The sequence below is a fragment of the Carassius gibelio genome, chromosome B9 (genome assembly GCF_023724105.1).
Source record: "Carassius gibelio isolate Cgi1373 ecotype wild population from Czech Republic chromosome B9, carGib1.2-hapl.c, whole genome shotgun sequence".
Classification (NCBI taxonomy): Eukaryota; Metazoa; Chordata; class Actinopteri; order Cypriniformes; family Cyprinidae; genus Carassius; species Carassius gibelio.
Genome location: NC_068404.1, coordinates 24836286 through 24849394, shown reverse-complemented (window position 1 = coordinate 24849394; position 13109 = coordinate 24836286). Strand labels below are relative to the sequence as shown.

Sequence of the window (13109 nt, the reverse complement as noted above, 5' to 3'; positions counted from 1 at the left end):
CAGTAAGTCTCTGATACTTTCTCAGCGTTCAGGAGTTCAGGGAGGTCCTGTCCGAGGCCCAGGGCCCGGGGACGGTGCTCATTGTCAGCGGTTCTGGATAGCACTGCCCACATCAAACAGAGCTAGATCAATTTTAAGAGTTGTTCTGCTCAGCAATGTGCTCTGATTTTTGTTCTTGCTGAGCAAATCATATTTTATTGGTACTCTTCTGAGCACCAGACCCAAGCAGTGCGTGTTGTGCCAACTAAAGACTTTTGGGTAGTTTTGTAGCAATAACTTTTTTACAAGATTGTTACATATGTCTAAACTTAGTCAAGTAAAAGTTATTGCGATGTGCATTATATACATATAGCAATATACATATACATGTCTTTGCAATACACAATATACATCTATATACATTGCTATACCAAGCATCATTTAATATAATAATATTTAAATATATTTTAATAATTACTATTTATATTAGAAATATTTTATATAGTAAATAAATAATATAGCAATTTTACTGCATTATTTGACAGTATGTACCTATCTATTATAAAATATATAATATATATTGTAGATAAATAGATATAATAGTCATATAACTATATATATATATATATATATATATATATATATATATATATATATATATAATTTGATATATTTATTAATTCATTATTTGCTATTTATATTATATATCCTTTATATACCATTATACAATTGTACAAAAATATATTTACTGTATGGATTTTTTTATGTTTGCATAATATTCTATATTATTATATAAGATTTGAATAATAATATTTGCAATCCAGCCAACATTTCTATGAAAGTAAATGGTTGTTGCTACACATTTATTTAAAAGTGTTTGTTTTGTTATAGTTTTAAAGGCTCAGACATTTAAAAAAGAAAAGAAAAAACATTTGAAGGTATCTCTATCGCCACTTGAGTAACAATACATAAAATGAACACATCAGTGCATCGTCCGCCATTCTTTCCCTTCTCATGCATAATGGACGTCAAACCAATCCGGTGATGGTGCGTGAGCTGATTTTATATGGAGAAGCTGTTAGGCCTCACTGAAGCGCTTCTCTGGTAGTCATTACAGGTCTGTTTTGTGAAGTCAGTGATATGTTTCGGTGAAGCCGGCCATCGGTTTGACGCAGAGCCAGATGCTGAATGAGCAGAGACGTGCCCCACTCCACTCCTCCTCCAGCAGCTCTAGAGAAACAGAAACAGGAGATTTACCTTGCTGTTATGCTGTTTGATGGCTCCCACATGTCGCATAATTTCAACAAGTAAAAAATTTAAGGCTGAAGGACGGACTCATCGTGAGGCATTTAATTTGCCCCGGTTACGATGGCTTGTACCATAACATCAGCAGGCCGAGACAGATTAGTCAATTTATGTTGCAATAAATAATTCATTTCATGTTAATTCTCCCATAAACCCCCTGCCTGTGATTACACTGACCCTTCACGTACATAAACTTGTCACAGAGTAATTTTTCTTCGTCCAACAACATCCGTTGGTACTAACAGCACTCACTGGGTGGAAGGACTAAACCAGCAGCTCTGTTCACAGGTCTGTTCTGAGAATGTCACAGACGGCAGGGGAAAGAAGAGCAAAATACAATTAATCATATATATATATATATATATATATATATATATATATATATATATATATATATATATATATATATATATATATATCTCAGTTAACGCTTATGTTTGAAGTAACAAAAATGGTTTATATGGTTTTAGTTAATATGCAGAATAACATGCGTTGATTAATCATGCACAATAAGAGTAGGAACACACAATAAAACAAGTAAATGTTACTTGAAAACTCTCTTTTGCATTAGTGTGTAATTTATGGGCACTAAACATTCTCTCTGTTGCAGTCTGTATCTGTAACGGTGGATGTGGGGTCAACAGCTGTCACTGCAACAGCTCTCTGGAGCAGGTTGTTTAAAGAATCACTCTGTATGACTCTATTACTGTAGATTACTGTAATGCCGGGCCCAGTACTGAGCCACGGCACTGACAAGCACAAACAGACTCTCTCTCTTTCCCTGACAGCAGGAATGCTTCACAAAACTGGCTCCTCTCTCTGGTTTGCTCTCTGTTCAGTGACCAACAGTCAAAGGAAGATGAGTTTTCAGGTCAAGTAACCTGCTTGAAAACAGTCATCATTTATTTGTAATTCATACGTTTGGTGATTACATACATTAACCTTGAAGTAAATATAATCCGTTTTGACTGAATTAACTGCAAAACATGATGGTTTTTTGTCTTGTTTTCTCATTAAAATATTTTAATATTCTTAAATCAAAATAAATTTTCTTGAGAAGCAAATGACGTAACGTATCAAGACTTGGTTTTTTAAAAATGTATAAAAATGATGTGAATGTATGCCCAAAATACAAAAAAATCTTCTTTTTTTTTGTTCTAGTTCATTTACATTTATTCATTTAGACTTATTACACTTTTATCCAAAGTGACTTACAAATGAGGACAGTGGAAGCAATCAAAAACAACAAAAGAGCAATGATATACAAGAGCTATATCAAGTCCCAGTTAGCTTAAACGCAGTACATGTAGCAAGTACATATATTATATATTTTTATTATATAATAAAAAAACTGAAAAGAAAAAGAATAGACCAAGCTAGTGTTCGAGGCTTTTTTGCTTTATTTATTAATTGTATAATAAATAAAAGGAAAAAAATATATATAGAATACAAAAAAGATTAGAAAACGTGGTGTTATTATTATAATTTTTTTGAGAAAACAAGCAGTAAAGGAATAGCGAGTAAATGAAAAGAGTAAATGAGTTTAAAAATTTTAAGAACAGAATTAGAATAGAGAGTGCTAAAGTTAGAGGATCAAATAAAGATGGAAGAGATGGGTTTTTAGCTGATTAAAGATGGCTAAACTGCTTGGATCGAGTTGGGCAGCTCATTCCACCAGGAGGGAACATTTCATTTAAGAGTCTGTGAAAGTGATTTTGTGCTGCTTTGGTATTGCACAATAAAGCAATGTTCACTTATAACTCAAGCCTCTAGACAGCACAGAAGTCTGAAATAATGAATTTAGGTTAAGGGGTGCAGAGCCAGTGGTGGTAATTTAATGGGAAAAACAAGATTTGTTTCTTGTTTTAATTATTATTATTTTTTTTGGATAAATATTTCAAAGGCAAGACTTAAAAGGAAGAGTTCACCCTAAATTAAAATTTGCAAAAAAATTGCTCACCCTCAGGCCATCCAAGATATAGATGAGTTTTCGTATTCATTGCAATAGATTTGAAGAAATGTAGCATCACTTGCTCACCAGTGGATCCTCTGCAGTGAATGGGTGCCGTCTAAGTGAGAGACCAAACAGCTGCTAAAAACCATCTCAATAATCCATAAATAGTCCACATAACTCCAATCCATCAATTAATGTCTTAGATAATGTTCAGAACTGTTTCCACTTGAAAACTGTGCTTATTGTGCATATTTCTTTTTCACTGTAGCAAATAATATTAAGGATAGAGGACTCATATTTTTAGCGAGAAGCAATGGTTTTAAGTTAAAAATGTCTTAATAATGGATTAATTTTATTACAAACACACATCTTTTCACTTCACAAGACTTTGTGGACTGGAGTCATGTGGATTATTGTGTTGTTTTTATCCGCTGTTTGGACTCTCGTTCCGATGGCACCCATTCACTGCAGAGGATCCACTGGTGAGCAAGTGATGGAATGCTACATTTCTCCAAATCTGTTGTGAATCATATACATGAACGCATCCACATTTTAATAACTTAAATAATTTAGCTTCTCAAGAAAATATATCCTGCTTTTAAGCATGTGTGAATAATAATAAATACATCACACAGAGTTAAGATTAAACATCTTTACTTGAACGGAAAGTACAGTGAAGAAATATTCTTGTTTGTCTTTGAAGACAAAATGTCTTTTTAACTGATGTCATTAACAATGCATATATTAATGGTCATATCTTCAGCTAGATGTAAACCGAGTTATAGACTGATAATGGATTCACGGTGGATTCTGAATCATTATGTACTGTTTGTACAACAATAGCCATTTTAATTGCATGACACTTGCAAATCCAACTTCTTCCCAGGAATGACACTTAAGTTCAAGCATATCTACGAGAAAACAAAAAACAGAAATAATCATGTAAAAAGCTTTTTTTTTTTTTTTTTTTTTTTAAATGAACATCATTCAGAAAGCCCAACAGCTTGTTTTCGTCGTCCGTGATAATGTTACACTCCTAGTTTTGGATCATCTCGACATCTCTGTGCTTCTGCCAAAGGATTCTCTCTCTCTCCCCACACTGTTCATTGTTCTTCAGAAGAACGTTTAAACCTCCTGAGGGGGAAATTCAGCGCAGCTGCAGTTTGTGTTGAGGGCGCGTTTGTTGCTTTTGTACGCAGAGAGCTCAATGGAGTGCTGCGTCATGTCAAAGCAAACTGGCATCTCCGTGGCTCTCCACCTCAACGCCGCTAGAAAAATACTCCTCCCTCCCGGTCATTCCTTCTGTCTTTGATGGGCAAACGCTGCCCGACACTCGCTACCCTTTCCCAACAAGTAAACACAGCAATGTCAAACCAACATTTTGTTTGTGCAAAGGCAACATTTTGTTTATGAGAATATATCAACAATAAAACATAAAGCAAACAAACTGTCTCAGCCAAAAACGAAAAACAAACAAACAAAGGTACAATAGTGCAATTTTTCAGTTTTGATTCCCCCTCCTCCTTGGCTTGTCCGTGTGGTTTTTCTAAGGACAGTTAGTGGCGGCTCCGCTTCGTGTTGCTCTTGCTTGAGGTTGCTCGGCCCTCACGCAAAAGCTGGTCCCAGCGCTGGCACACACAGAAAACATTAGTCACTTCCCATTGCCCTCTGCATCAGAGGCCTCTTTCCATATGCTCAGTCAAAGACTCTACAGTCTTAGATTTAATGTCAGCAGGTCAAAGACATACAGCACACAAATGAATTACATTTTATTCTTTGCCAAGGTTTGCAGAAGAAAAAATTTTTATATTCTTGCTAGATATTATGCCTATAAAAACTCTATCTATCTATCTGCTATATAGACTATAAACTATACTTTTATAGACTATAAACTATATTTACAATAATTAAATAGATAAATCTATCCATATAGCTACATACTGATATTTTTATGCCTATAAAAACTATATCTATCTATCTATCTATCTATATAAAAACTATATTTACCATAATTAAATAGATAAATCCATATATCTATATACTGATATTTTTACTAATATTTTTTATATATTGTATATATGTTTGTGTGTGTGTGTGTGTGTGTGTGTGTGTGTGTGTGTATATATATATGTGTGAGCGTGTTTATAAATTACATAAATTCTGTATTTTATATATTGGCAATCATAAAAAATAATAGTATTTGGAGACACAAAAATAAGTTTGTTGAGTATAAAACTGTTCATACTTTAAAAGAAAGACAACGTTTGTAGAAGAAAAAAATATTTCTTAACTAGATACGATGGCCACAATAAATAATTTTTTATATATGTGATTTGCATATGTGAATATATAAAAATATATTTTTGCATGTTTACATGTTACATATAAGTATTTGGAGACTTAAAAATACATTACTGTTATTATATTCATTTCTCTATTAAATAAAAACCAGGTGTGTTAGTTTTGAGATAAAACTGTTCTTTTTTATTTATTTTTTTATTGTTTTTTAATTAAAGAAAACCAGGTATTTGGATACTTTTTGGTAGTTCAATGTTAGGAACCTGTGTGAACTTCAGGAGAACTGACTTCATACTTCCATGAAAAATCACCTTAAGACCGGTTGATCAAAAGTCACTGGACAAAACTGGCTCATAGATGTTTCATCAAGCATCATTTCTTTGCAGCTGCTGCTTGATTTGATATTTTACTTCTAATGCAATGACATTTAGATATTTTAAATAACGTTTTCGCTATTTTAAGACTAAAGTATCTAAATGCTTTCTGGGGCCACTGTAAAGTAGTGTGTGCTATTTCCTACCTTCACTTTCCGGCCCACTTTGTCTTTCCACTTTAGTGCGATGGATCCATCAAGGAGCAGCAGTCTGTGAGAGAAATGATTTATGAGAACAGGAATATAATCCATGAATATCCTCATCACATAAATCAGGCCTTACCTGGACCTTTCCTCATTTTCATAACCCATGATGATATATTCCTCATTGGCTGTTAGCGGAGGACACAGACACCCAGAGTTATAATAAAGAGTGACGGTGTCCCGAGGGATGTTGACCAGAGAAGACTTCAGGACGTCTTTGACCTCCACGATGGCGCTCAGGTCATGATTTCTAGTCTTGATCTCTTTCACTCTTGCCCGGATGACTGCAAAGAGAAACATTGAACGCGTGCACTGTTTTAAGGATTCCACTTCGAGTACTTCGAGTTTTATGAGAATGTGTAAAGAAATACAAAGCAAACAAAAAGAGCATTTCGAGACTATTGAGACCTTCACACAAGGTAAGCTGTAAAATAAGACCTTACCATAATTGTAATTGTTCTTCGAATACGTCTTTTGAACAAGTCTCACAGACTTGCATTTGCACCGATCTGAAAAAGTTGAGATATTTATGTTTAGAATTTTTAGGCAGAACTTGTCTTGTCTTTTTCATTTAATAAAAAAAAAAAATTCTGTATTCTGCTGTTGTTCTCTTGTTGACCTGACTGCTTCTATTGTTGTTCTCATTTGTAAGTCGCTTTGGATAAAAGCGTCTGCTAAATGATTAAATGTAAATGTAATGTAAATGTAACTTAATCTGTAATATTATTTTTGTATTTTTTTCTTTTTGTATTATCTAAACAGCAGAATAGACTGTAAAGCACTTTGCTATGTCATTTTAAACATATTTGCACATTAATTATTATGCACACAAACAAAACTAAACAACATAAAACTTAAAAAGCATACCATTAGCTCCTTTGCAGTTGGCATTATGCGAATCCATCGGGAAGTCTGGATTTCCTTCTGCACAAGAACCAGAACTGAGATTAATGTTCAAACTTGATTTCATTTATGCGTTTCAGAAATATTTAATCATTCCCAAAGTAATAAAACATTATCTCACCAGGGTTACATTTTGAAGGGTCTTGATAGTAAGGATTATCTTGAGGGAAGAAAATTTTTAAAAAGGATCATTCTAACAGAATTTCATTGATGTTAATGATTGCAGGTATTAGAATAAATATACCATATACATACTATAAATGAGCTATAACTAATGTATATCAATTCATGTGAAAGTAGCAACTTTGGATACTGACATGATTGTCAATAGTGCCCCAAAAAGACACATTTTATTATAATAATATAATATAATATAATAATAATTATTCACTACCGTATATAAGTATAATATAAAATGGCCCAGTTTTTGCTACTGAGATTATCAAGTGTTCTAATCTACCTGAATTCATACCATATAATAGTACTAATGATGATGATAAAAAAATTATCACACACTTTGCATATAAACATATTACACACTACATGCATAGTCAACAATAAAATCTATATCTATATATAGGTAATTGTATATAGGGTAAATTTGCACAAATTGGTTCACTTTTTGACACTAATATGACTGTCAAAAGTACCCCAAAAATACACCTTGCATTTTAATATGATATAATATACGATGCCATAATTCATCTCTACAGTGTGTAAAAGTCATACAAATTTTGACTTTTCGATACTGAGATTATCAAGTGTTCCAGTCTACCTGAATTCATGTCATATAATAATAATGATAACATATAAACATTATATGCAAAGACTACAATACAATCTGCATCTATATCATAAGCAATTTTATATAGGGTAAATCTGCACAAATTGGGTCACTATTTTCACTGTCAAAAGAATCCCAATTTTACCTGAATCGTCCCTATAGTATTAATAATAAATAAGTGACAAAAGTTAGTGATAAATGCTTGAGTAACCTGGCCCCTCCGCCTTGACTATGGCCTCAGGTGAGATGCAGACTCCTCGGTCGTAGACGGGCAGCTCCTCGCAGGCCAGACTCTCCGGCCAGGTATGATTGTACTTCTTCATGACCGGCTCGCAGCCGCGCTTGGCCCGCTCGCACACGGACTTACAGGGCTTGATGGGGTCGTGCTGGAAGTCGATGGTGCATATCGGCGCGTACATGGCGCACAGGAAGAACAGCAGGTCCGGGCTGCACTGGGTGCCCAGGAGCCCCTCGAACTGCTCGATGGCGAGCACGGCGTTGGCCTGCGTGCTGTGATGGAGGTGGTTGGGCATCTTGGTCATGTTCCACGGCATGGACCTGCACATGGGGATGCGGATGGCCTCGCAGGACGCGGCCGCGGTGCCTCGGGGGATCTCCAGCAGACAGGCGATAGCCAGGGCGCAGATCAACATCTCGTAGGAAAACATGTTTTTGTTGATAAAAAAAATACACAAGTGAGAGACGACGCTATTTATAAGTCACTAAGGGCATGCGGAGATCTTCTGGAGACTCTTGCGCGTAAAATCTCCCCAAAACATAGTTCCTCAAACCAACTTCAGCATACTGAAGTATTGCACCAGACACACAGAGAACAAAAGCTCTTTTTTTTTTTTTTTGTTAATTCTCGGTGAAATGGTGGTGTGAAAAAAAGAAAAAAGAAAGAAAGAAAAGAAATGCTCTCCAGGAAATGCTCTTCGGGTTCGTCGCTTCAGGAGCGCGCTGCTGAACTGACCTCTCCTCCAGCTCCCGCTGACAGAAAGAGACTGGAAGCAGCTGGAGGAGGAGGATTTAGAGGAGGTGGGCTGGGGACATAAAGCAGCCCACCTCCTCCAACATCACTTCAGTCTCCTGTTGCGCCCTCAAACACAAGACTGCTGCCATAAAACACTTCAAGACAAAAGCGCTGTTTGAATAAGTAAAATAGTACATATAGCATTTTTCTATATAAAAAAAATACTTCTTAATTTCCATAATTCACAGTCTAGGCTATACGTAGTGCCACAATCAATCAATAATTAAATGAACGTTTTCCAAATAAGCATAAGGCAAGCTGCCTTATCAAACAGGACCACACGGAGACGCCAAAGACCACTGAAGCTCCCGTCTTGATCCGACTGGATACATTCAGAAACACTAAACTTCTACCTCAGCCAGCCAAGCGTCCATTATAAAACATTCGTGCTTTTAACCCAAATAAACAATGTAAAGAATAATGTCCTGACATCTGGACGTGAGTCACTATTCTTATCACATTCGCTGAGTGAATCGGCTTTGTTTTCGCTGCATTGTACAACTGTTCGAATTCGCTTACTGGATTTTTGGAGTTTATCGGTTTACATTAATGATCAGAAAAACCTGCTTCTTCAATTTTTAAGTTTTTTTCTTTTTCGTTACAATGTACTGTTTCAAATTGGTATTTAATTATTAATCTACTTCTCCCTACTTCCTCTTGCACCTCACCCAGTTTGGTTGAAAGGATAGCAGTAGCATATAGTGAAAAACATTCTTACATTATATTATTGTGTGGAAAATTCATTTAAATTTTCGATCTTTTTAAAGAAGCTGACGCAAGAATATAGGTTTATCAATGTTTACTATTGCGTTTTACGTGTATGTGGAGTTGTTTTATGCATTTTTTTGTGATTACAAATAAATAAAGCAGCCTCGGATGAAAAAGTAGCCTGTTTTCTCATTTGATATTAAATAAACACATTAGTTGGATTTAGCATCACTGATGCGTACTTCTGACACAAAGTGATAAACTACTGTCACTGTAACTTTTTTTTTTTTTTTAATTCGTAAATCATTGGTAAAGAATCGATGCTGGAGACTTTTTATGGTCGAGACTTCTGTCAAGTTTGTTTTGAGATTGTAAATTAAAGACTACAACTACCATAAGAATGTCAGGTTATGTTCTTGACGAATCAGACATCGGTTTGTAGTCTTAAAATAGTTAGCGTCTTACGTTTCGCGGCATTTGAAGAAATGACTATGCACTTTAAGTCTCCTCAAGAAATATTAACTACACACTTTATTAATTTACTCATAACTCGAACAACTGCTAGACTAAAACCCATTAGAAATTTCTAAGGGAACTCCAGAGTCAAATGCTAATTCTTTTCTGGGGTTTAGGACCATAAACAGCTCTATTAGGCAAATTAATGAAGTGATATCCTTCCACCAGAGGATATAATCACTGAAATAATGCAGCAATAAACCACAAAATATCAATATGCCGAGAGAGCCAGAGACATGAATCTAAAACAGCTATGTAGCAAATCGTTTGCATGGGCTCAATTATACAGTTACACGTGGAGAAATGTTTTTGTTTCAGCAGCAACAAAAAATTAGGCTTTAACTATACCTAAAAGGGTCAGGTACAACTCAAATGTGAAGTTAAAACAGTGGAAACAAAAATGTACAAACAAGTCCATAGAAGTAAATCTAGTCTTTTAAAAACATCTGCACTGTGTGCCCTTTGGCTCAGTTCATGTGAGAAGATTTAGACGAGCAGCCTCCCATCAAAGAAGTTCAGCAATGTTCCTGTCAGCTTGGACTAAAAACAGAATAATAAAAATGCTGTATATAGAAGCCATTTTTCATATTCCCACATAATAGTGTCAAAATCACACATGCAACCCGTTAAAGGGTTCCCACACTTCTTGACAAATGAATTTTCCATGAAGCTGCAGGTGACCTCTAGATGAGGACTTTTAATAAAAAAATAAATACTTTAGACAAATGTGTATTGGTTTGACTGAATTATTGAAATTAATCGACTCACAAAGACAATTAACAGTTATTTCCAGATTTCTCTTGACTATCAGAACTACTTTGCATCACTAAACAGCATTAAAGTGGACCAGTCAAACTGCATTTGACCTGATGTTTATTCATGTTATGGAAGATACATTGTCATTTCCAAAAAATCCCGAACATATAAAACCGCTTAAGGGAGAGGAGGGGAGAAAACAACTGGTAAACATTCAATAAATACGTAAGAATGTTTATTGTAGCTCACAGACAGGTACAATGGAGTGTCAATGAAAGTTAGTTAAAAAATTATACTATGCTTTGTACAAACAACACTAGGTTGCTTTAATAACATGTAGTTATGCACAATTCTGCCATTTCAATCCAAATGAGATGCTGTTATATCTATTAATTTGGCAAGTATGTCAAAGGAACACAAAGTGTAGTGGAAATAAAAGTAAATTCACAGGGAGAGAGAGAAAGAGAGAGAAAAAAAGCACACAGCAACCCAACACAGATTAGATCTAGAACATCAAAAAAAGAATCACTGTTTCATAGAGGCATCTGTTATCGTAACAAGCATTTAGCACGATGTAGAGTTTTTAATAATTCACCCCTGCCCTCCCCCCACGTCCCATCACACACACAATTAACTATTCAATGTGTTTGTTTCCATGTCTAACCATTGCAAATTAAAACACAAACCAAAAAAAAAGGTCAAAATGATACTTAGTGTCACTAGTCCCAGGGATCAAACTTGATTATTTTAAGTGTTCAATAAACAAATCATCCCCCCCCACCCCCTCTTTATTCAGTGTCATAAAAGTTTTGATCCCATTAAAAGTCTTGAACTGGTAAGACTATAACATTGGAGAATCCTACAGAGGAATATGGAATGAGGGCTGAAGTATCCGCCCCTCCAGTGCTCTACGCACGGGAACTCTTACGCGGAAGACACAGACTGCTTGTACACGGCGTGGTAGGCATTCCGGAGCAGGACATACGGGAAGCAGGATTCCAAGAGGTCCATGGTGAGGAATGGGGATTCTTGAACGATCTAGACCAAAACAATCACGTTCAGAGTCAGAACAGATGACAGGGTGATGGGATCGGGAAGTTCGTGGGCGCTTTCTGATAAAAACCCCCTTCTCGCTTTCCATGACACTTTAATTCAACGCATCCTGCAGATTGCGCTTCAAAGAGTGAAAAATCCCAGGGACAAATCCCCCGCAAGCCTTGCAGATCAAAAGAGCTGCGTGACTCTCAAACACAAACAACAGAAACAGTCCTTAGCACATTTCCCAGTCATTACACGATTATGGACAAAAATAGATGGAAATATTGAGAAATAACGTGCCCCAAAGCAGTTGGTTTGGTTCTTTTAAGTATTTTGCCCATTCATTTTCTCCATAGGGAGCTCAAAACATTCTCGATTCTAAGCATTGAACCAAACCATTCCATTCTGAGAACAATCACATTATTATTGCAGTTGGTTCAAAGCAATAAAAAGACAGACAATTCTAATTAATGGGGAAATTGACTATTTATACCATAAAGCATTGTGAAGTTATGACTGACTGTACTTTAGTTAGTTTAGTTCCTGTTAAATAATTTGTTTCCTGCAAAACATTATATATTATAGTTTGGGATCGGTAAGGTTTTTCCAGTTTTTTAAAAGAAGTTTTATATATTATAGTCTAATATGCTGATTTATAAACAATGTTACTTTATATTTTTTGGGACCTCTTATACTTTTTCAGGACACTTTGATAAATAAAAAGTTAAAAAGAACAGTGTTTATTAAAAACATAATTTGTGTTACAATATACACTACTATTTAAAAGTTTGGGTTCAGTAATTTTCTTTTTTTTAAATAAATACTTTCTTTTCAGCAAAGATGTGTTAAGATTTCTATTTTGCATAAATACCTGTTCTTTCTTTACTTTATATTCATCAGAGAATTAAAGAAAAAATTATCACAGGTTCCAAAAAAAATTATGCAGCAGTATCAACACTGATAAAAACAAATCTAAATATTTTAATGATTTCTGAAGGCTCACGTGACACTGAACATGTCATCTCAACATGTATGGGAAACAGATGTATGCAACATCTCATCATCATTATCATTTCTTTATCACATCAGTTCTCTTTAAGAGACTTTGTGACACTGTAATTAAAAATAAGTTTAACTGCCATTTTTTTTTTTTTTTTTTTAAATCTGAAACCGGTTACTTTCTCAGAAGTATATACAGTAAGTCATATATAATGAAAAATCTCATAACATACAAGTCTGTCTTAAAAAGTTCTGTCTA

The 13109-nt window shown here is 35.0% G+C and overlaps 2 protein-coding genes and 1 long non-coding RNA gene across 6 annotated transcripts in view; all 3 read right to left on the bottom strand.

Moving 5' to 3' along the window:
- Positions 1-1024: 1024 nt before the first annotated feature.
- Positions 1025-1633, bottom strand: LOC127964347 (uncharacterized). Its single transcript, XR_008155033.1, has 2 exons — positions 1473-1633; positions 1025-1207 (listed from the first exon to the last, which is right to left on the bottom strand). It is a non-coding gene; the product is annotated as an uncharacterized LOC127964347 (long non-coding RNA).
- Positions 1634-3875: 2242 nt separating this feature from the next.
- Positions 3876-8816, bottom strand: LOC127964693 (secreted frizzled-related protein 3). The gene is made up of 7 exons (XM_052564973.1): positions 8012-8816; positions 7138-7176; positions 6981-7037; positions 6557-6622; positions 6193-6397; positions 6057-6120; positions 3876-4866 (listed from the first exon to the last, which is right to left on the bottom strand). Exons 1-7 carry the CDS (start codon positions 8466-8468, stop codon positions 4795-4797), a joined length of 960 nt encoding a protein of 319 aa, XP_052420933.1. The 5' UTR covers positions 8469-8816; the 3' UTR covers positions 3876-4794.
- A 2097-nt stretch (positions 8817-10913) lies between these two features.
- The window catches only part of LOC127964691 (nck-associated protein 1), a 47074-nt gene continuing 44878 nt past the window's right edge, over positions 10914-13109 (bottom strand). For all 4 annotated transcript variants that reach the window (XM_052564971.1, XM_052564969.1, XM_052564970.1 and 1 more), the window contains one exon: positions 10914-11851. In XM_052564971.1, coding sequence (XP_052420931.1) covers positions 11738-11851 — 114 coding nt within the window. In that variant the 3' untranslated portion in view covers positions 10914-11737. The remainder of the gene's footprint in view (positions 11852-13109) is intronic.